The 24,751-nt window shown below is 39.6% G+C and overlaps 1 protein-coding gene across 8 annotated transcripts in view; it reads right to left on the reverse strand.

Moving 5' to 3' along the window:
• Positions 1-24,751, reverse strand: part of Atl2 (atlastin GTPase 2) — a 47,853-nt gene that overhangs the window by 3,885 nt on the left and 19,217 nt on the right. For 5 of the 8 annotated variants that reach the window (XM_006524656.3, XM_006524655.4, NM_019717.3 and 2 more), the window contains exons 2-12: positions 23,566-23,810; positions 12,806-12,940; positions 12,467-12,571; positions 9,193-9,243; positions 8,867-8,923; positions 7,551-7,643; positions 4,872-5,010; positions 3,900-4,027; positions 2,318-2,374; positions 1,598-1,669; positions 289-720 (exon numbers count right to left, since the gene is read on the reverse strand). In XM_006524656.3, the coding sequence (XP_006524719.1) occupies positions 289-720; positions 1,598-1,669; positions 2,318-2,374; positions 3,900-4,027; positions 4,872-5,010; positions 7,551-7,643; positions 8,867-8,923; positions 9,193-9,243; positions 12,467-12,571; positions 12,806-12,940; positions 23,566-23,766 (1,470 nt within the window). In that variant the 5' untranslated portion in view covers positions 23,767-23,810. The remainder of the gene's footprint in view (positions 1-288; positions 721-1,597; positions 1,670-2,317; positions 2,375-3,899; positions 4,028-4,871; positions 5,011-7,550; positions 7,644-8,866; positions 8,924-9,192; positions 9,244-12,466; positions 12,572-12,805; positions 12,941-23,565; positions 23,811-24,751) is intronic. The other 3 variants (XM_006524657.4, NM_178050.4, NM_001286647.1) reach the window with 1 other exon arrangement.

The following is a 24,751-nucleotide window of genomic DNA, read 5'->3' on the forward strand; positions in this document are numbered from 1 at the left end:
CTGGCATAATCACCAGGCTTTTAAGTAAGAACTAACCAAAGATATTACAGATTCAAGCTAATCAAAGAAAACTATAATTATGAACAAAGGGAAACCCTTAACTAAGTTAGATTCTTACATTAAAAACAAAAACAAAACATCACCACCACCACAAAAAAACAAAAACCACCAAACCCCATCCTCATGTGAAAAAGAAAAAAGTAGGTGTACAAATAAGACAGAAAGTGGAAACTAGAAATCACACAGAAGTCAGATTAGTCACCGCAAAATCAAAAAATAGATACCAACCTGTTCCCACAGTGTTTCAGCAATCTGATCAATCATTGTTCCGATTTCTCTGAACTCCCCAGAGTACTTAACATATGCCCAAGTACAAAGGGACGTCAGTGCTAGCCCCATGACGAGGTTGCATAAGACAGCTATAGAGTTTAGGCCAATGAAGCCAGTCAGTCCTGAGATGATATACATAGCAAACATGACTGCAAACAGTGTGGCAGGGGTGCGAGCAGCATAGAAGATATTTTTGCCATCATTGTGCTTTATAAAATTTGCATAGGTTTCTTCGATTTCAGCTTCAAGCTGGTCCTGATAACGGCGGCAGAATTCATCTCCACCCATTTTTTTCACAGAACGAAACTGTTTGAGCGCCACTTCCTTGAGATCCAGGTGTTTTCGCTCCAAATCTGAAGGTGCAATGTACGGCTTATCACCACCGCATACCTGTATAAGCCAAATTACAAAGAGAGATTACATGCTAGAATACTTGAAAAGTGTTCCTTGCTCAAAGATTTTAGTCTCATAAATTAAACTACTTAACATGGCTCCTTACATCAACTGTCTGTGCTGGCTGGTCTTATGTCAACTTGACATAACATCAGGATGTAAGGCATTTTCTTAGTGACTGATGAGGGAGGGTCCAGCCCATTGTGGTCCTGTGTTCTTATAAGAAAGCAGGCTGAGCAAATCAGGGGAAAGCAAGCCAGTAAGCAGCACCCCTCCATGGCCTCTGCATCAGCTCCTGTCACCTGGTTCCTACCCTGTGTGACTTCCTGCAGTGATGAACTGTGACATGGAAGTGTGAGCCACATAACCCCTTCCCTCTTCCCCAACTGGCTTTTGCTCCTGGTATTTCATTGCATCAATAGAAACCCTAAGACACTGCGTCAATCGAGTAATTTTCCAATCGTGACTAAACTACCAAAACTGAAAATGCAGTTTTTACACTGCCCTCTCCGACTTCTCTTTACCCACGAGTAAACAGAAGCAGCACAACAGACTCTTAGCAAAAGAACAGATTAAAGAGCACGTGACACGGTAAGTACTTCAGAGACCAGCCGCTTAGTGAAGAAACTGCCCTGGACTCAAGCTACTATTACTTCCATCCCAAGCTGAAAATTCTGAATTGAAAGTCAGAAAACATACCCTACATGCTAGCCATGTAATTTATTTTCTAACAAATTATTCCAGCAGAGACCAAAAAAAAAAAAAAAAGACAATTACAGAATAATGTAGCATGACAATATGTAAGGAGTGCAAATTAGTTCAATTATTTTATGCTACTCTTATGTAGCATAAAGTTTAAACATTAGTTACCAACCTGCTCCATACTTTTACAATAGACATCTCTTGCTCCTGCTACTGCTGCCAGGTTATTAGCCTCAGCTGTTGCCTAAAAGATAAAATATATATATATACCCCATTACTGTGAAAAAAAATGACTATAAATTCCTATTAACATAATAAATTATATACAACAAATAACTATGGAAATGAACAGAAAAACTATCACTCCCTAGTTTTCCTTCCCTTTGGGTGTATCAGTATTTAAGGTATGACGCAGGCTTAATAGGATTCCCTGTCTGACTGGGATTTGTGCTAAAACAGATCTGCAGACAATACATCACCATGTGCTCAGGAAATGGACAGAGATAAACACATGTAATCCCAAAACGTGCTGAGTCCTGGGAATTAAGAATTCCTTGTATGAACAACCAGATTTACACCAAAGTCATTTCAAACACACAACTGTCTTTTGTTGCATAGCTTTAATATAATTACTATTAACCCACTATAAAACTGAGGAATTGCCCAAAGTGGTAAATTTTAGAATATAGGAAATGTATATCCAGAGGCAGCTTGTTACTAGTAAACGAAACTGATCCTTACTTCAAGCAATAGCCCTTCATGAAAGCACAAAAAGCATTTAGTTCAGAGAGGCCTGTATTAAACCATCTCATACAGAAAGCACTTGTGTTACACTGTAACCCTCTGAAGCCATGGTTTTCATTCTCCACCCCCAACACTGCCTTACTCTTACCTGAAGCATAGACTTTGGGTGTGGTAGTTCCTCTCCTTGATATATTTTAATGTATGCCTAAAAAGACACAAGATTCACTGTATTGGTGTACAATACAATTTGATACAATGTCCCCCCAAAGAATTATCATTAAACATAATAGTTCACACCACAAAAACGAAGTTCTAGGCCTTAAAACTCATACACTGTAAGTACAACAAAGTCAATTCTATCCTGAATATTAACACATAGGTATGTTGCCAAATAAAATCCTCTTCAGAAACTTTTTAAATTCCAACTTATCTAAAATTTTACTTCACATTTAAGTTTTATATGTAAAGTATCATCGATTAAATAAAAAGAAATCTTTCATTCTCTCCACTTTCAATGCTTCAAACAGATGTGAGAGAGCATGTTAAATCATCATTTAAACACTTGAACTCAAACCCTAACTTGCAGTCAGAGCAGGAGCCTGGGTCTTTAAAACATACATCAAGTTTCAAGGAACAAATGGCGAGGGCTGGGGTGGGGGTGAGGGGCAGGGAGTGTGGGTTTCATCCACACACACTCCACACAAAAAGGAAATCCACACACAGTAAAGGAGGAAGGAGGGACGAGGAAGAGGAAGACAAGTGCACAGCATCCAACACGAGGTTTTTGACCTCAACTTTCTATGGACTCAAACTTAATTCATAATTAAACAGTGACTCGTGAAAGTGCTGAGCACCTAACAGGGAGCAAAGCCCATTAGCGTCCCCAGCTGTGCTCTCCACCCACCTATCTCTTAGCTATTAGTACAACTCACTCTGTATCAACAACTTGTTCCAACAAGAAATGCTAAAACAGAGCAGGAAAACCTCCAGAAGTAACTGACCTAGACTCAAAACCCAGACACTTGTAGCTCCTATTAGTCCTGAGAACTCTGCAGGAAGACTCTGGGAGAGCCTGGGCTATAGAGCGACTCCAGGCATTGCTCACAAGGGCAGAGCCGTGCTACAACGTCGCGAATGGGTCTTCTCTCCACAACAGAGATGCAGAAAAGGAAGGAGATTCTGACAACAAGTAGTGTCACTGAGTAGAAGACACCATGTGCTGTCATCTTTTTAAAAAGATTTATCTGTTTCCGTGTGTGTGTGTGTGTGTGTGTGTGTGTGTGTGTGTACATCCCACGTGCAGGCACAGCCATCTGTGTTTATATGCACTCGAGTCTGGGCCCACCCTACGCTAGCTACCATGCAGAGACTAGGAGACACGTGTTCTCTCACGCTCTGACATCCCTTTTATTCATTGTCTTTCTCTAAACTTGGGGCTCTTATTTTCTCAGTGAGCTGGGAAGCAACCACCTATCCAACCCCCAACTGTCTCCTCCCTCTCAAGGGAGTCACAACTATGTGAGATACCAGCTTATTATTTGCTATCTAGGATGAAACTTGGGTCCTCAGGATTGTCCAAGTACTTTTAGCAACTGACCCTTCCATACCCTTAATGTTGAAAAATGTATATTGTTTTTTTGCTAGAAAGTAAATTTCTCATCCATAAAGGTGTGTTAAAAGTTAAACTACATTTCTTTTTGAGACAGACATTTAGCTTAGAGGTCACCTACCTTAAAATACTCTACAAGATCTCTACAAGTGACTTTCGATCCACTTATCTCTTTCTCAACAAGATTTTCAGGAGCAAGCAGCAATGGAACCAGATTTCGAAGCTCCCGTTTAAAGTCTTCATCGATATCTGATGGACATGAAGTTAGCCGCCATATTATTCCAAAACCAGAAACAAGTTCTCAATGACATAACTCATGAGGTTTTGTTTATGAAGAACACACAGTGAGGTGGATTCTATTAGTGAAGATTCTTTTTTCTAAAAAGTTCATCTCAATATGCCATGGCTCCTACAGGAGAGAAAATCCTACTACTCTTCTACCCCACTTCCCCGTCAGTCTTCCAGCTCAGATGATGAACTTTCAAAACACATTCTTGAGTAACTAAAGCACCTTTGTTTAAAAAGCAAGTCATACAGGGACCTATATTAAATTCTGGTGTTACGCTGTCTTTCTAGGTGTAGACAGTACAAATACATAAAATAAATCTTTAAACTTTTTTAAATAAAACAAAACGGTTAACCAGTATGCTATGATCAATCAGTATGCTAAAGAGTGACAAAGCAACCAAAGGCAAGCTAGAACCACCACAGGAGAACACTGCAACTCTCACACAGTTATCACTGGAATGAAAACGTAAGGAAACATTTACAGGCAAGTAAGGGACGCTGGGAGTGGGGAAAGTAGTCGCCCTCAAGGAGGACCAACCCAAGCAGTTGCTGGTCAGCCCTGAGACATATCTGAGTAGCATTATACAAACTGAGCAGTTACTGTTAGAAACAGGTATGTATATGCACATACATATGTATGCCAGAATAAGTAATGAAAAAAGAGGCCGTGAATTTGAAAGAGAGCAAGGCTTCAAGGAGGGAAGGAGAACTGTTCTAACTACATTTATAATAGCAAAGATAAAAACAAAATCCAATACAAACGTCCAAGTGCTACCTAGGAGCCTCAGCAAGCATGGACACCCACCTTTCAGTCGTCCATCAAAGCTAGGGTTGGTGGCGACTTTGAGGCCGGGGTGCGGGAGGAGGAAGCAGCCCAGGTTTGAGAAGCAGTTGTGGATGTGCTTCCTGACGTTCTGCAGCTCCTCGTGCTGGTTCTGCTTCACCTAAAAGGAGACAGAGGGAAGTTGTAAAAGGTTGGGTTTTTTTTTTTTTTAATTTTTAAAAAGGACACATATATACCATACCCACATACATACTGAAGCAAAAAAAAAAAAAAAAAAAAAAAAAAGCAGATTTTCCTAAGATGAAGACAGCCTCTGAGCAAAGTACAAAGTCCAATGAAGCGTTCCAGCGTAGGGGCTGGTGGCTCAGTGGTTATGAGCATAAACTATTCTAGCAGAGAAGCACTGTGGTTCCCAACAAACTGCCTGTAACTTCAACTCCAGGACATCCACACTCCGGCCTCCAAATGCACCTCTCTCACATGCACGTATCAACAGACACACAAACATACATGCTTTCAAGAGAACTCAGTGGAGCTGGAGAGATGGCTCAGGGGGTAAGAGTACTGACTGCTCTTCTGAAGGTCCTGAGTTCAAATCCCCACAACATATGGTAGCTCACTACCATCTGTAATGAGAGCTGACACCCTCTTCTGGTTTGTTTGAAGACAGCTACAGTGTACTTACATATAATAATAAATCAATCTTGGGGCCGGAGTGAGCAGAGGTCCTAAGTTCAATTCCCAGCACCACATGATGGCTCACAACCATCTGTACAGCTACAGTGTACTCATACATAACATAGATAAATAAATCTTTTTTAAAAAAGAGCTCAGTGTAGTCCAAACCAACAGAGCAGGAACTCCAGTGCTCTCAACCGTCTATTACTTATGCCAGTCACTGATCTTTGAGAAAGAAGACACTGCTATGTATTTTAAGAAGTCTTTAAAAACACCTTTACATTTTAAAATACATTTTATGTATTTCTTTTTGTGTGTGCGCGCATGTGCATGTAAGTGTGAGGATGGCATATGTGTGCTACACGCGGCACACATGCAGAGATCAACCTTCAACAATTGTCCTCTCCACCATATGGGTCCTGGGAGACGGACTACACTCACTGGGCTTAGAAGCAAGTTGTCTACCTGCTACACAATCTCATCAGCCAATGAAAGAAACTTAAAACTTAAAAAAAAAAATTTAAGTAATTACTAGCATGTCAACATTTAAAAAATATTTTTTTAAAAAGAATAATTACTAGCCTGTCTAGATTAGGAGGTTTTTTCAGACAGTCTCACTATGTAGCCGTAGCTCGCCTGGATGGAACCTTCCACGTAGGTCAGGCAGGCCTCCAACTCACGAGTGAGCCAGCTGCCTGTGCCTCCTGGTGATGGGATTAAAGGTGTGTTCAAGTGTCACTGTTCCACGCCTGCGTCCAGGGGTTAACTCATGCATTCTTCCAAGTGTTCTTCCACAGGCCATTCTAACAAACATTCACTGTTCATAACTAAGACCTCTAAACTACCTACATCTCCACTAAGACAATGTAGTTATTTATCAGTGTAATATGTACATAGTAAGAGTGAACTAATAAACTATATGCAACAATATAGTTTAATCTCAAGAACAAACTAGTGAACAAGTAAGACACAAAAGAATATATTCTGAGTAAGCACGGCGCTGCAAACTCTCCTCCCAGCATTAGGAAGGAGAGGCAGGTGGATCTCTGTGATCCTTTCTGTACTTTGTATGAAATACAAAAACAAAACCTGTTAAAAATGATAGAGGTTTTAGCAAAGTAAGCATATGGAAGTAGGTGATTCTGGGCACAAGTTATATATCTCTGTTCATTTTACAAACTCATTACGCTGCACACTAAAATGTGTGACTGGATGCATCTCTGTAATAACTCTGACACCTTGTCTTTGAAGTACAGAATTCAGAGTTCAGCTATGACTAATATGTTGTTGATTTCTTCTAAATAACCAGAAAAAAAAGTAAACTTGATAAATTACCTCAGTCTGAAAATGCCTTCCAAATAATCCAGGAATTAATATCGTTTTAAGAATAAGAAAGTCATACTATGCCCCAAGTATTTGAATGTGGTTGAGAAAAATGAATCATACCACAGACAGACAAAAACCTTTGAGCCCAGCACATTACAGAAGGACCTCTCTCCCCATGGTCTTCTGGATGTGGAGATGTAATCTGGAGATACCAAAGTATTCCCGCAGGAAAAGGCCTCTAAAGAATCATGACCCTGTTTGTGAGGCCATTTCCCAGGAATGCTTTGTGAGGCACACTGCATAGGAATGAGAGTATCTGGTTCTTTTTAAAAGGCCAAGATGGCTCAGCATGTAAAGATGCCGTCAAGGAAGTCTGGTGACCTCAGTTCAATAGCAAGAATTGGTGTAAAGACGGACAAAGGGACTCAACCACACAAAGCTGTCATCTGACCTGCACATATACGCTGTGACAGGTACACACCCAAACACAATAACAACAACAAGTCACTTTCAAAAACATTGGTCTTTGAATATTTACTGATGGGTAGAGAAGAACAATTGTTCTTTTACATTTATTTAAGCCTATCTTCTTAGGCAAGAGTCTCGCACTTGCGCTGGTGACATCAGGTAGTCCAGGCAGCCCACCCTGTGCCCAGCCTGAGGCACAGGCTTTCCTCTCCAGGAGATGGAGCTTACCTGTAATCTCTTCTCAAGGAACTGCTTCCCACCTTCCAAGCCATATGAGTGCTCATAAGGATAACTCCAATCTCGAATCAAAAACATTAGCGTCTACATACAGAAAAAAATACTTGTTACAAAATCCTAAAATTACTTAAAACTTCCTCCTATATAAACAACGTTAATCAAGACTAGAATGAGTAGCTTGGTGGGTAGAACATATATGACTGTCACTCTTGATGAGGTCCTGGGTTCAACTCTCAGCACCAAAAATTTAAAAATAAAAATGGTTCCAGTAACCAAATAGTGAGTCTGCTCTCCGTGGTTACGATCAATGCCACTGAAAGCCCAGCCCAGCCCTGGCACCAACTGCTCAGCTCCTCTTGAGAATGTCATACACAGAAGGAGTCATTGGAGTACTAACACCCAAAGCCAAAAATGAACAAAAGTTATATAGGGAATCACCACTTTAAACCATCCTACACTTTTAGATGGCTAATTCCACACTGGTTATAGATTTGGTATAAAGCGGCCATTCTTACAAATGTCTTATCCCCACAGTATTTGACTTCTCAGCACTACTGGCATTTTGAACCAGGTAATTCCTTGTGCATGGCTGTCCTTTGCAGTATGGAGAACTATTTCTGCCCTCTGCATCACATGCCAGTAGAATTAGACACCCCACAAAACTGTAACAATCAAGACATCATGTCTCCTAAGTGGATAATCATTCTAGATTAGAAAAACCATAAACCAAACACAGTGTATTTTACCCATATATACAAAAGGAAGCCAGGATCTGCCCAACTGTTTCATAAAACTGATTGCCTAAAGCAGCTGTGTCAGATAAAAATGAGGCAAAATTAATGTAAGCCCACTAATATTATAGTCACTAGATGCACTCCACATAGCAACAGGCAAACACACTGACTGCTCCCTCCCAGTCCCTGCAGCCAAGAGCAACATGAGCAGCAGCCTGCAACCCTGAGCCTGTCTAGGAAACGAAGAGTAGCAGGGGCCAACTTCAACTTGTAAAACATCACAAAAAAGGAAGCCTGCATGACATTTTATAACTTTATCATGATACCGTCTTCATTTCGCTACTGTCTTAAGTTCTAGAATTAAATAACATTCGATGAAGAGAAGCACCCTCCACAATTTAAAATATTGCAAACAAATCTAGAGTCATTTCTGTGTTTCCTAGACAGTTGGGCTTCAACCAGTAGTAAGCTGATGATGATACAGCAATAGCGTTGTTCTGATTCTGGTGTCAAATGAGTTTATAATGTCCTGTGGCTTGAAGCTTCTCACAGGTGCATTTTTAAAGTGCTTACCTGAAATGGCTTCTGGTAGATCTCTTCCATTGCAAGTCTTCCATACTCTGTAAATAACTATAAACCATGTTAGTTAAGATAATGCCATCAAGGAGACTTAAAGATGTCATTTATAAAACTGTCTATATCAGAGTAGAAGTCAGTCTCTATTCTTATCTGAATCTCAGGCATTTCACTGGCTAATAAACTAGGTATATCAGAAATGTCCTCTAGTTAGCCAATCAATCATTTCTTTAAAGCCATACAAAATTCAAATATCTAAATATGAATTTACAATGAGAAAGAATTAAGTTTTAATACTTTGGCATATATTCTCTAAGACATACCTGTAGATGTTGAAGATCATCTTCTTGAATATTCTGAGACAAATTATATACCTGTTAAAACCAAATTTATTTTGTTTCTATTAGTGCTTTAATGAGTAATTCTCTTTTAGAAAGGAAGGTTATTTTAGACATCATCACAAATTAATCCCTTAGGCACTATATTAACCAGTAGTATATGGAAAGCATTTCCTTATTAAAGAGAAGCAGTACATGAAATTCATAAAGCATACATACTCATGGTCCAAGTGTGTTATGTACTGTCCTTCCCTGTTTCTCAGTCTTTCACACTATGCCAAGTCATTTTTAAAGGCCAAGCTGAAGCCAGGTGTGATGATGCACTCCTGAGATTCCAACACTTAGGATGTAGGGGCACAAGAGTCGGATGTACTCGAAGGCCACCCTGGACTACACAGTGAGCTCCAAGCCAGGGAGAAGCAAAGCTTGTTTCACTCCTTGCAGAAGTTGAAGAATATGAGGAGCAATGCTTAGAAAAATAAGTTTCTTCTTGGGACAGGATATACGTTCATTCAATAGGCTCTGGACTTTTTGGTTGTTTGGGTTTGTTCTAGATTTTTAGAAAGGATTTCCCTACTTAGTCCAGACTGGCCTCAAACTTTAACAATCCTCCTGCCTCTGCCTCCCATGTGCTCAGATTTCAGAGCACTGCAATGACTGGCACACACTGGCACACATGCACACATGCCATGGTTTTTTTTTTTTTTTTTTTTTTTTTTGCTTGAGTTGATGAGCCTAGGAAATGTGAAATGTTTACCAGGCCATGGAAACTAGTAAACTAGCAGTAGGTGGCACTATTGCCCTTTTTGGAATGTTCTGGAGGCTTTCCAAAACACAGAGCAGAACTAATAATGGTTGTTCTCTGTTCTTAGGGTTTGTCAGGTCTAGTCCTTCCATGACAGAGCATTAGGTGCTACAGTGACACCTACAGACACAACCTCTAGGACAGAACTCAGTAAATGCAGCGACTCCAAAGACACAACAAACAGGTGATAGTCTAAATAAACTCAAGAGGTCAAGAGTACAAACACCAATAGAGGATGCTTAGTCGCTGATTACTCCCAAACAAGAGAGCTAAAATATAAAAAGCCAACAGCATAACCAACCTATTCTTATCTGTGTGGGCCTAAACTTTAGAACACAGGTAAAGAGAGATGGGCACCTGGTATCTTAAATCATTGGGTGTCAGCATACTGTCTTGGACTCAGTAAGTCCTAAGAGTCTGTCTACCTGCCCAAAAGAAAAAAATGTTTCATCTCTTGCTCCATAACCCTGTACAGTCTCTAACTAGCTCCTGTTATGGAGCTCTCCACCTAACTCAACTCCCCAAGTGCTGAGGCACAGTACTACCATGCCTGGAAACCACGACTTAAGGAGGAAAACGCCCTTCCAAGGTCTGTAGAAAGTCGTTCTGAAGCTGGGACTGTAGCTCAGTGGCACACTGCTGGCATCTGTGACACCACATATTAATCCCTATTACCACCCCTCACTAAACAGACCTATATAAACTATATACTAATTATATATTAATAGTATAAGCACTACCTCACTTAGATGTCCTCTTTCACAATACACAGCTACATTTGAGATAGACAGAGTAAGTAAAATCCTCAGTTTATAGATAAAAAAGTGCATGGTGTAAGTGGTCCAAAACCGAATCCCCTAGCATCAAAAAGTTATATAAACAAAAGAATAGCAGCTAAGTTTAGGATGGAGCTCCTCCATTGTAATCTGCGAGGCAAGCCTCAAACTGTAACATCAGCTAAGCAGAAGAGCTAAAATGTGAAACACAGAGCAGGATGGCCTCTGCTGCCTCTCGGGATCTATAGTCACGCTATTTTGTGCAGGAAAAACAACAAAAAGAAAGAATTCTGCGAGTCCTCAAGAGCATCTCTTAGTGAGCAGTGACAGGATCCTTGGCCTGGAACAGAAGGTAGGCCAGAAAGAACTCCTCTGCACACAGTGACACCCAGGCTGCTTCGCGGCACGGACGGACGGACGGACGGACGGACGGACGGACGGACGGACGGACGGAGGAGGAGGAAGGGAGCTAACTGGGAAGCTTGTGCTTCTGACCTATGAGAAGCCATCACAGAGTCACAGGACACGCTGCAGGACTGCTTGTGAACCCTGACAGACCACTGGCACTGACACAGACAGTTTCCACTGAAGGACATGTTCCAATATCCTTTCTCATGGATTGTCTATCACCAGCAGGATCTAGGAGACCGCCTGCCCAGCATTAATTGTTGAGCCAGGGAGATATCCATACAAATGATCCCCAAAAAAGGAAAGGAATACAAAATGATGTCAACTGACCTCACCTAGATCACACAGAGATGTTCCATCTGAGGCAAGGAGAACGTGGTAGGACAAGGACAACCAGAGCACTGTGCATATGTAACGCAGGAGGACTTCACCCTTTCCAAGCCAAGCCAGTGCTACAAACCCCTATTGCTTGGGTTTTCTAAATTAAATATTGTTACTGAGTGATGGTGGCAGCACACGCCTTTAATCCCTGCACTCAGGCAGCAGAGGCAGACAGATCTCTAAGCTTAAGGACAGCCTGGTCTACAGTATGAGGTCCAGGGCAGCCATGGCTACACGGAGAAACCCTGTCTCAATAAAACATTAATTAATTATGGGGATTTTTAGTTCAAATAATCAAGAACTATCAGAGAAACCAAATAGAAAACTAGGTAGCTGTTTAATTATTTAGTATCTTTGTTTTGTTTTTGGTTAAGCAATCATGTGATTGATTTTAATTACCAACATTATTCAATAACTTTCCCCTAAAACTTTCTTACTTTTGATCTTAGGAGTAGGAACGTTTGCCTGAATGTGCACGGGTGCACCACACACCCCAGCAGCACTTGGTGTTTTAAAAATGAGGACACAGTGGGTAGGAAGTAGGGGATCGAGAAAACAGGATCAAGAATACTGTATGAAAACAGTTACCTGAGAAAAAGGAAAACTCAGAGCACAAAGCTGGGTGGGTAGGAGAGGGGTGGGTCTGGGAGAGTTGGGATGAAATCCTCAGAGAACTAATGAAAAGGCTGTTCTGCGATGAAAGCAGGGGTGGCTCTGACGTAACTTCATCCTTTACATCTAAGGCAAAGTCTATCATCTTACAGCTTAGTATCTAAGTAAGAAGAAATGCAGCCAGCTCTATCGTCTAATCCATTTTCCTTCCATCAAGTCTCTTCCTCGGTGGCTGCACAAAGGTAGGATTTTATGAACTGACAACACGCACGCTCACCTGCACAGAGCTGGTCATAGTGCTCAGAGCAAACACTGTCGCACAGTCTTTAATGGTTGACTGGCTATCAAAGGCACCCTGGGTATCCATTAGCAGCACAGCCACCTAGGAATTCGTTAAATTTAAAATACTTAGTAAAAGAATCACCAAAAATGCCTACAAAAATCATACATTAATAAAGTTCAAAGCAGTAATTAAGTCAAGAAAAGTATTTACATACCATTGTACATTTTAACATATTAATCATTAATAGTTTTGTGTTCTTTTAAATTTTAATACCAGAAAATTGCTCAAGAAAAGAATACAGGAGAAAATAGCAAAGTATAAGTAGAATTTTACTTTTGTTCCATTAGGTCTGTCAATCACAAACACTTCATTCCAAACTTGTATGCCTGTTGTTTCTCTTTCGCAACCACCTCGCCACGTAAAGCCAGTCAAGGGTTCATTGTTTCCACCAATCCAGCTTTGAGAATCCTGTTAAAAATCAAAGAGAAATGTAAAACAAACACAACTCACCCATTTCATAGCTCATAAAGGAGAAGAAGCCAACACCCAGAGAGAGAACACCCAGTCTAGCATTATGCAAACAGTCCTGTGCAGAGTGCTAGGAGCAGTCTCCTCCAATCAGCCTTTGTCACACAGATCGCAGCCTCCACTTAACCTGGCCATCTAGGTAAATGGGCTTATGTGCGCCTACTCCTCCTCTTCTGGCAAGCTTTTCTGTGTTTAAAGATGATAAAATATGGAAGCTACTTTAATATCTTGTTGTATAGAAGAGTAAAACCACGTCCCAGACAGCAGGCAGGACAGTGACCCTCGCCTAGAACAGTGTATACAAAAACACCTCCCACTGCTGGGACTGTCTCCTAGAACTTGTTTGGAACCCGATTCAAGCAAACTGGTTTAAGGGGTAAGGGGTAGGGGGTGGTTTTTAATGAAACAAACAGATATCTGGACTCCTTATGCAATAATGTTAAATGGATATAAACATTTTTCTTTTATTTAAGATATGTTTTCATACACTATATTTATTCTGAACAGGGTTTCTCTGCCAAATTTCCTCCCAGAGCTTCTCCACCACCCGATATCCAACTCCATGGCTTTTCTCTCTCTAGAAAACAAACAAGCAAATAAAAACGACAAAAGAAAGAAAGAAAGAGAGAGGGGGGGAGGAGGGAGGGAGGGAGGGAAGTAAGGAGGGAGGGAGGGGGAAGAGGGGAGGGAGGGAGGGAGGGAGGGAGGGAGGGAGGGAGGGAGGGAGGGAGGGAAAGAAAGAAAGAAAGAAAGAAAGAAAGAAAGAAAGAAAGAAAGAAAGAAAGAAAGAAAGAAAGAAAGAAAGAGGAAAAGGAAAAGGGAAGGAAAGTTAAGGAGGAAAAGAAAAAACAGGAAAAGCACACAAAATGACACTTTTTTGTGCACAAAAAATAGAACTGAGTCTTTAGCTACTAGATGTCTAAATATTTATGGTGAAAAATATGCATCTTCCTGGCAACTGCTTTAAAACAGTCCAAGAAACACATACACAAAGAAATAGATAAAACGAGACCACAGGTCTACAGGAGCATGGCAGTCCATAACACTGTCTGTATTTCTGTAATGAAACCTCTACCTAAGAAGCCCAAGGCGCTGGGTTTGGTCCTCATCACCAGGAAAAGCAGGGAGGGGGCAGGGCTATCTTATAACTCAAGCCACAGAGCTACAACTACTATAACTATACAGTATGGAGCTGGGGTACAGTGCAGTGGGAAAGTACTCACCTATACACAAGTCTTACATTCAATGCCCACTACCATAAATAATATTTATAAATACTGTTAATATACCACAACATAATTGGTCTAGAATACTAAATATGTGATGTCAATGACTAATTGCCATGTCAAGATGCCTACACTTTAAAGTCTACATATTATTCTCAATTTAAAGCATCTCAAAAGAAAATATTTCTTTGTTTTAGAAATTTCTAATAAACTTGAATCTAATCCAAAACAAATTATAAAACCCAAATTAGGGGCAGAGAGATATTGAAGACAAGAGCAGTGGGGGATGATGTGACTGACAAAGGAGACATGTAAGGTAGAAAGACAAAACAAGGCCAGGCTCAGACATCGACTGAGAAGATGCAGCCCTGACCTTGACTCCATCTATTACTGTCCACAAAACTCCGTGCCCAACAAGCTACAATGCTGTACATGACAACATTGCACTCATTCACTGTCCTCAGTTGTCAACACTATTAGACCTTCATTTCTGCCGGTTACAAGAAAACCACACCATACAACTCCATTCAGTGTTTTCTGAACCTGTGTTTCACAGAGCACCCTTCCTAGTGTTAGAAAATCAGTGACGCCCCTCAACAAGAACAAGTGGTAGGCAGGCCCCGTCACTTTTCCATGTCACCTACTTTTCACAAGAAGCCTCTCTATCTTCTAAAACACAACCTGTGAGGCCATCTGGAGACCTGCTGGTCACAGCAATACATCTTTCACTTTTCCAGTCTCTGTTCCCAATATTCCACAGAGATTCCAACACAGGCAAACACACACCTTCCTGTCTCTAACATGCCTGAGCGATCTAATCAACCCTACGTTATATATTGTTTAGCTAACCTATTCCTTCTTTTGCCTAGACTCAAAAACTCTTGACACTGGAGGGATGAAGTGTTACATGTAAGAAACTATTATTCATTTCCCCACAATGTGAAAAAATCTGCTACTGCAAAAACTCTTTTTTCCAGTTTAACTTTCACGAATAGGTTAAAAGAATCTGTTCTCAGAGATCTGTTTTAACTCAATATGTTGCCTTGCTTCTCTGTCTCCTATATGAGAATGTAAGTTCATGAAAACTGAAGTTTTACTTCATTCTACCTGGCTTATAAGGAAGCATTAAATGAGTAAAAATTTTACTTATAAAATTCAATATGCTTTCTTTAGAATACAGGTATCAAGCATAAAAGTATGACTGTTCTAGTCCTAGAAATAAGAACAGTAAAAAAAAATTAAAACATGACAAAAATCATAGACCTATAGCATCCTTGTAAACCCTCATGTTCAAAGAGACTAAAAAGAATCGGTGTCTCACAGAAATGTATCACTATGTATAATCTCTTCTTAGTTCACTGTCTAAAGAAAAAAAAAGGTTTTTTAAAAAAAAGTAAATTAAGGATTCTAGATAATCAAATTCTCAAACAAAATAAAACCTATTATTCCTCTAGTGAATGAACACAGAAGGCTTTAGAAAAATAATTAATTTAGTCAACAAATTATTTGCCTTCTACCAAATTTGAACACTGTTAAAAACCCAGAGTTCTCTAAATGAACAAAAGCATTCCTGCCCTCAGAGCATTCTAGTGGCTCTGGAAACTGGCTTAATTCTAACAGACCCTATCTCCTCCCAGAATTTATTAAAAGCAAGCCTAGGAATTCCAAAGCACTGACCTGGTACCATTTGCCACTGTATAGACAAAAGTGTCTTAAAACCCATATTCCTCAGAGTAGAAACCAAATGTTCCTCGTAGGAGAAAATACAAGATCTTTAAAGTTAATCTCAACTGAAAAGGCAGTCTCCTCTTTGTAGGTGATGCCAAACAATAAACGCAGCTCTTACCGAAAGCCTCCCCTACATAATACAGCTATCAGCAATAGCTCTACCTCAGGAGCAGAAAGCTCACACTTCTGCAAAAAGGAAATGTTGCTTATAACAGAGCGTAATGGAAGGGAAACCTCACAGCAGCCCAGCTCCCCTCACCAGCAAGCTTACTCCTTTCATAATGGTGAGGTGTGACGAATCTAAAAGCCACAACTCATCACAGTTAGCAGTAAATGAGATGAAAGATGTGGAATTAAGGAAGAAAATACTCCTTCATTTCAAGGTATTTCCCAGAGTAATAATCACAAACAAAAATCTTATTCTATTTAAAGTCCAACTTAGCAGGTAAAACAAGTAGGTTTTTGACACTTTAACACCTACACTAGAATTTTCTAGTGACTGCATGAGAGCGTGAAGTCCTGGAACAACTATAAACATTCCAAACAGTTACAACTACTTATTACCCATGCACCCAAACTGCCCCATGTCTAACTCCTCTACTCTGGGGTTGGATAAATAGAAATTATGAATGACCCAGGTCACAAACTCAGACACACCAACCAATTCTAACAACTTGATTACATTCTAAAGAGAATTTAAGTCAATCTGTTTTTAAAAGCTCAACTTAAATAGTATTCTTGACCATGAAGTCACTCAGCTATGACAAATAAACCAGATACAAAAAAAGATGGACACTGCATGATTTCTACTCCTAAAAGGTGCACACAGTCAAGAAAAGAAAGCAGCATGCTGGCTTCCAGAGCCAAGAGGGAAATGTTTAGGATCCTGAAGTTTCTAAGCTTCAAACCAGAAAGACAAAAAAAATTATGAATGAAAGATTCCTAAGTAGAATCTGCTAGAAACAATGTGTTTGAACTTAATATCACTGACCTGCACACTTAAAAATGGTTAATATGATGAATCTTATACTGTGGATATCACCTTAAAAAAACAAAAATGCCCAATCGCCACTAACTTGCACCTTCCATTAAACTTTCAGTTTCAGCCTCATTTGTAAAAGCTGAAGTCTTTCCGGGTTCTAAAAAAGGAAAAAGGTTAGCAAACTCAAAATTATGACTTTCTTTCCTTGGACCAAAACAAAAAACAAACAAACAAACAAAAAACCTGAGTTTCCAAGCAAACTACCACTCCAAAACCCGAGAGGCCAAGAGCTGCCCCAAACTGAGTTCCCTAGCAGGAGCAGCCCTGATACTTGCAGACAGGTCTCACAGGACTCCACAGTTCCCATGGTAAGCTACAAGAAAACAGCCATTTTAAAATTCACTTGACAAAAATGATAGTTTTCAATTATATACACCCAGAAGAGTCCTTGCAACAGAGGCCTGTCCTGCTGTTCAAACTAACCTGGCAGATTTATGGAGAGTCGCAAAGGCACACTTAGCCAATTTCAGCCTAGTGTAAGGAGTGGAGGTGGGGGATAAGAACTGGAGGATGAGCACTGCAATCCCAGCACTAAGGAGGCTGAGGGAGGGGAAGCCATGAACCTTTGAGACTAAGAGGGGCTATATACCAAGACCCTATCTGAATAGCTTAAAAATAAACAATCAGTGGGGGTCAGAGCAGCTGTCATCAGCATCATCTCAAAAGGCAAAGAAAAGGCCTTGACAAAGCCCCACATCTCCTGATAAGAGCCTCAAAGAAGCTAGAACTAGAAGAAAAACTCCAGTGTAACTATGGCCACATAAACATACAGCCAACATTATACTAAACTGAGAAAAAAAATAAAGCATTTCTTCTAAAATCAAAACTGGACAAGTTGTGCATCTTAGCTCCACTCTTCCTCAGTGCACCCCCTTAACTAAAGTCATTAAGGAAAAGGTACACACATGAAAAAGGAAAGGAAGAAGCAACCACACTCGTCTTACACACAAAAGGACTGGAAGACTCCACTAGAGAACTCAGTACAGATGGAAACCTTCAGCAATGTAGCCTGACACAAAATCAACTTGGAACTCAGCAGCTTTTCCATACAATGACAAGAAACTGAGAAGAAACCAAGAAGACATAACTTCAAAAAAATAAAAGACTTAAGAATACATCTAACCAGGCTGGCGAGATGGCTCAGCGGGTAAGAGCACTGACTGCTCTTCCAAAGGTCCTAAGTTCAAATCCCTACATGGTGGCCCACAACCACCCGTAATGAGATCTGACGCCCTCTTCTGGTGTGTCTGAAGACAGCTACAGAGTACTTGTGTATAATAATAAATAAATCAATCTGTGGGCTGGAGCGAGCAGGGACTGAGTGAGCCAAGTTGAACAGAGCGAGCAGAGGTCCTAAAAATTCAATTCCCAACCACATGAAGGCTCACAACCATCTGTACAGCTACAGTGTACGCATATACATAAAATAAGTAAATAAATCTTAAAAAAATACATCTAACCAAAACAGTAAAATACTTCTCCTTTTAAACACCACAGAACAAAATTAAAGAAGGCATTAAGAGCTAGGAAACCCCTCCCTATCCATGGATAAGCAGAATCATAGCAAACTTCAGTATAACCAGATAGAAAATAATCATCATAAAGTCTAACAACGGTAAATAGTACTAAGGACAGACAATGGAATGATGGGACATTAAAAAGATTCTGTATACATGCTCCACTATGTTCATAGCAGCCTTATTTATAATAGCCAGAAGCTGGAAAGAACCCAGATGCCCCTCAACAGAGGAATGGATACAGAAAATGTGGTACATCTACACAATGGAGTACTACTCAGCTATTAAAAAGAATGAATTTATGAAATTCCTAGCCAAATGGATGGACCTGGAGGGCATCATCCTGAGTGAGGTAACACATTCACAAAGGAACTCACACAATATGTACTCACTGATAAGTGGATATTAGCCCAAAACCTAGGATACCCAAGATATAAGATACAATTTGCTAAACACATGAAACTCAAGAAAAATGAAGACTGAAGTGTGGACACTATGCCCCTCCTTAGAAGTGGGAACAAAACACCCATGGAAGGAGTTACAGAGACAAAGTTTGGAGCTGAGACGAAAGGATGGACCATGTAGAGACTGCCATATCCAGGGATCCACCCCATAATCAGCATCCAAACGCTGACACCATTGCACACACTAGCAAGATTTTATCGAAAGGACCCAGATGTAGCTGTCTCTTGTGAGACTATGCGGGGCCTAGCAAACACAGAAGTGGATGCTCACAGTCAGCTATTGGATGGATCACAGGGCCTCCAATGGAGGAGCTAGAGAAAGTACCCAAGGAGCTAAAGGGATCTGCAACCCTATAGGTGGAACAACATTATGAACTAACCAGTACCCCGGAGTTCTTGACTCTAGCTGCATATGTATCAAAAGATGGCCTAGTCAGCCATCACTGGAAAGAGAGGCCCATTGGACACACAAACTTTATATGCCCCAGTACAGAGGAACGCCAGGGCCAAAAAGGGGGAGTGGGTGGGTAGGGGAGTGGGGGTGGGTGGGTATGGGGGACTTTTGGTATAGCATTGGAAATGTAAATGAGCTAAATACCTAATAAAAAATGGAAAAAAAATTCTGTATCACAGAGAAGGCAGGGAAGAGAAGGAAGTGCTCTACACCAAAACTGGAGTTCTAAGGAAACCCAGGACAATGGAAGACAGCAGAGGAAAGCATGTGGCCCCACAATTGAGCATTAGACAAAAGCCTCTAGCTAGAGAACAAAAATCTCCCATTAAAACCCCACCTCTCTTAAATTCCAATAATCTGGTATTTCACACCTGACTTTCAGACATCCAAAACTAAAATACTACATGACAGGGGTAACATAAATTTTTATAATACTCAAAAAGATAATACATATATTCTAAAAATTAAGGGTGAAAAAATGAAAAAGTATTTGAAATGCTACAAAACAAGAACATTTTCCAAAAATTCGTATTTCCCCTCTTAAAGCAGTGCACGAAGGACATGAAACAATGTCTGGAAACTTCTCCATCTCATCAATTCCTAACTTCTATAGATTCAACAATATATAACAAAAAATTTCTAGCTAAATTCATTTACATTAATATAGGCTCTACATATGAAAACATAAAGACTGAAAATTTCCAATTCCTAAATCAAAGTCTCAGAGAAGGAAGGGAAGAAAATAGCCCAGAAACCACTAAACAATAGTATCTAGTCTCCTTAGTTTGTATTTGGGAGAGAAAGGAAAGAAACTAAATGTTTTATTTTCTTCACTGATTCAAAATTCTGAAAATTCATATCAGGCTTTGTTTGCTTCTCATATTAGCAAAAATAATGAAAACTAAATTTTAGGTAGCCTGTAATATTAAAGTTATGTAAAACTTGTAATGAGTAAAACAGTAAAATTATATCAAAAGCAAAAAATAACCAAGAGTACCCAGAATTTAGGAAAGCCTCAAAAAACGTTATATTAAAGCTACCACAGCTGAGCATGGTGGCGCACACCTTTAATCACAACACCTGGGAGTCGCAGGGCCCCATGGAGAAACCGTCTCAAAAACAACAACAATAACAAAATCATCATCTATAAAGTATCTCTGCCAAAAGAAAAATAAATAGATGAAGTAAAGCCTGAGACTGCTCTAGTCTCTAGACTCAATTAACAATTACAGAAAATTCACAACTATACCACTGGAGTAAGCTAGTAAGTCCAGAGCAAGAAACTGCAAGACCAACAAATGAACTGCCAGAAAACAGAAAGCTGGAGGGTTAAGAACATTTTAAACCCATGCTTTCACGATGTGTGCCTCAACTAGAACAAAACATTTGAAGCAACTGAAAAATGGATCAACTAGAAGATACTGTAAAACCTTAGAAAGGACTGCTGTATATGAAAAAGAGCCTGAAATATTTACTGATGCAATTTCTATGTCAGAGTTCACTTCTAAACACCACGTACAGTATGGGACAGTCAGAGTATAGAGGTAGATAGAGTTCATGCCTATAAAAACATTAAAAGAATGGGCACATATTACTAATTTTAATACACTTAATTTTCTCATAAAAAGTTTCAAGAGAAAACATTACGAATGAGATAAAGTTAGAAACAACTGTATAGAATTAAGAATCTTCATCTATACTGTCATTACTATCAGAATTCTAAGTATTGTGTTAAGTTGTCCACATAGTACGTAATTTAATTCTAAATCATTTTTCCCTTTAAAACTGATTCCTAGAATTGAAATTTAATGAACATTGCTCTAACAATTCCTACCAACTCAAAAGTAACCTACTCCATTTTCAAAGAGTGTGACTCAGACAAGCAACAGACTAAAAATTATTAAGGTCAAAGCAATCAAATATCCATCAACAGATTAGTGAGTAAGTAAATACATTTTAATCATGTAGTAAAACAACAAGAATGAGTTATATTGCTGCATGCAAAAGCATCAGTGGATCTGAGCATTATAAAATTACTGAAGAAAGGCAATAATTATCTACGGCACAGTTCCTTCACCAGCGCTCAACCCAGGAAGCAGCAGATGGGGAGAGGCTCACAGTAGCAGTGACTTTGGATGGTGATCGTGAAGGTGTACATACATGTATAAAGTGCCATCGAGCAATATACCACATCTTTCCGTTTGTAAAGTATACTTATTTTAAGGAAAATATATGTATTTGAACTGCGAGTAGAAACAATCTAGTATTCTACTCAACACTTGAGAGTATACACACACACTCTGAAAGAGAAAATCAACCATTTCTCATTACCATCAAATTCTGTCTCTGGTTGCATGACTTAATTTCCCTTCTATAATTCACATAAAGTGTCTTCTCTCCTTTACCTATATCTCATAGGAAAAGCATGAACCACCAGGAAATCAGTACGTTATCAAAAAAAATCAAAAGTCAGACACTGTTTCAATGCAATTTCTAACTAATAAAATAAGGTGACTTCTATGAGGCATTCTATTATATACAGAAATAGTCTAATTGGCAGTTAAGGATATTTCAACTTAAAAGCCACTATACAAGTATGTAATTTTATCAGGCCATTCTGTGAGTGCAGAGCCTCTCCTACAGCCAAGGGAGAGCTTGTTTAGTCCTGTGAGAGATTTCCCCCTCTGGACAGTCCCTGACTACCCAGGGAGGTAAAGTGTCACTTGAGGTGACACTTATCTATTATTTCTACACAAGTGATCTGTTTCCTTCCCCTCCCAACACTCTATCTTTGACCTATTTAGAATCACAGGTATTTGCAGCTCACAGCTCACAATGGGATCCTACTAAAAAGTTAACTCGAGGAATTAGAAAGCCTCAAAATACAGAGGATCTTTATTGCCCTGAAGTGCACAGATTAAAAAAAAATATAGTAATAGGGTACTATTCACACATGTCATTATTTCAGAAGTAAGTCTTAAGTGGAAGCTTTAATTTAAACACATAAAATATTGTACACTAATATGAATTACATTCTTGATACTAAGGTATATTTAAGAATGCCTGAGAAGAAAAGAATTTACTGCAGTACTTCCCAGAAAAACCAAACCGGATGTTTCCCTTCTTTCTCATTTCAAGACAGACAGACGCTATAAAGGAAGGAGTCAGACGGGTGTTAGGATAATAACATTATAGGGCTCCATGCCATGTTAGTGTCTTCAGGAAGCTTCTGAACGTCACAGATCCCTGTAAAGCAGTTCCACCTTACTGTCCCACTTCACAATTCCCCAAGCCCTTCGTCTTGCTCCCCGTCAAATCCCCGTTCCTTCCCTCTGCTCGACTTGTAACTACTAAAAGCACTCTAACTAAAGTGAATCATTTCCCTCCATTTTCTGTAGGGAAGAAAACAATAAAACCTCTCATACCATCTAAAAATGAGACTATGTAGAGACAGGGAAATACACTTATAAAACAGGCAAAACATGCCTACTCAAAACATCTTTGGTAGAAGTTAGAGTTATGTAATCAAGAAAAAGACTTTCCTAAGAGAGTAAACTAGCTAGGAAAAAAAAAAAACCTTAAAAACATCATTAATTAATATACCTGACCCATGAAAACAGAGAAGGGCATACAACAGCCTCACAAGAACAGGAAGGCCTCTTATTAAAAGGTCAGCCATGAATAGGGCAAGATTCAAGGAAAAAAACATAGTACATTTAACTTACAGGAAGGGATGAGGCTGGGACAACATGGAAGCCAGTCTAAAAGAATTGAATTTTAGCAATAAAAGTGACCATATGAGAAATACAGATATACAAGGTATCTATTTCACTCAGCCTAAATGGGAATAGTATAAAGAAATAACAAAGAGGGATGTGTATGTGTGTGTGTGTGTGTGTGTGTGAGAGAGAGAGAGAGAGAGAGAGAGAGAGAGAGAGAGAAAGAAAAAGAGAGAGAGAGAGAGAGAGAGACCCCCCGCGTGAACACACACATAGTATGTCAGTGATCTTTCAAGGTATAATCAGATATTTGAGAAACAGCTAAAAATTAAAAATATAACTGTGTCTCTGTCTTCTTTCTTTTATATCTTTTATTTTTATATCAGTTGGGGTCAATTTGAAAGACACTATTCACCTTGTTATACATATATCTAAGCATGAAGTCCAGGAGAAATGATTTCCCTTTACGGAAAGCTCCTGCCACAGACACCACGACTATGTTAAGATCCCGTATGTGCTCCTGCAGCAGGATCTGCTCCAAAGCCTCTTCATCAAGCTCAAAGTTATGGTCATCTTCATGGGCGAGAACAATCTGTACTGGGCATGGTTTCTTCATAACCTCATCTGAGTTTACTAGGTCATCATCTTCATAATCCTCACCTAGAATTTAAAAAAGAAACAGGTTACTTTAGTCCCTACATTACTAACTTCTCCTTAAGGACCACACCTAAAGCAAAATTTGAAATATTTCCTCTCTATAGAACATTTGAGAATAGTTATAGAAAGGGGATATTCAAGTTCCTTGGATTTTCAATCCTTCTACAAGAGGACAAACAGTGAGAATTCCCATTTTATACACACAGAGAGAGAAACAACTATACTAGGTCCTCTATTTCAGTCAAGCAAACTGAGCAGCTAACTGTAGGCCAGAGCTGGAACACTGTAGCTAGGCATACACATAAACAAAACCAACTTCACCAAATACTTTAGAGACCAGCTGCCCTTGTATTCATCACCTAGAAAATTATTCCACAGCACAAAGATTAAATCAGATAGAATGTAGTGATTTCATTCTGGAGTTTAAAAAGTAAAATTAGGGTTCTAAGGGTATCCAAATATGACCCAATAAAGTTAACAACTCCCAATTTTTTAAGTAAGATTTACAGTTCCCTTGCCAAAGTAAGGCGCACAGGGCTGTTGTCGTGGAGAAAAATGGCCACTGAGGTGCCAGTGTCCGCTGGGACTTTTCTCAAACACCACAGCTACAACTTTAAGAATAGGTAGCTTCTATAAACAACCAGACCCTTTCTCTGTTCACCACCACACAGGACAATGTGGTAACTTTTGCAGAAAGAGCTTTACTGAAAAATAATGGCGAAATAACTACAGAAAATGGCAATGGAAACAACTGCCCAAGGTTTAGTTTTCTGTTCTTTGAAAAATCTAACAACTGTTGATTTGTACCTTGTTCAGTTTCTCCACCAACCTCCTGGTCCCACAGAGCAAGCAAGTTAATACTAGGTAGGGACTTTATCAATGTTTCTCCATCAAAAATAGTAAGCCACACTCCCTTGAGCCTGTCCACTAAGTGTCATCTCCCC

Source organism: Mus musculus, chromosome 17, assembly GCF_000001635.26.
Source record: "Mus musculus strain C57BL/6J chromosome 17, GRCm38.p6 C57BL/6J".
NCBI lineage: Eukaryota > Metazoa > Chordata > Mammalia > Rodentia > Muridae > Mus > Mus musculus.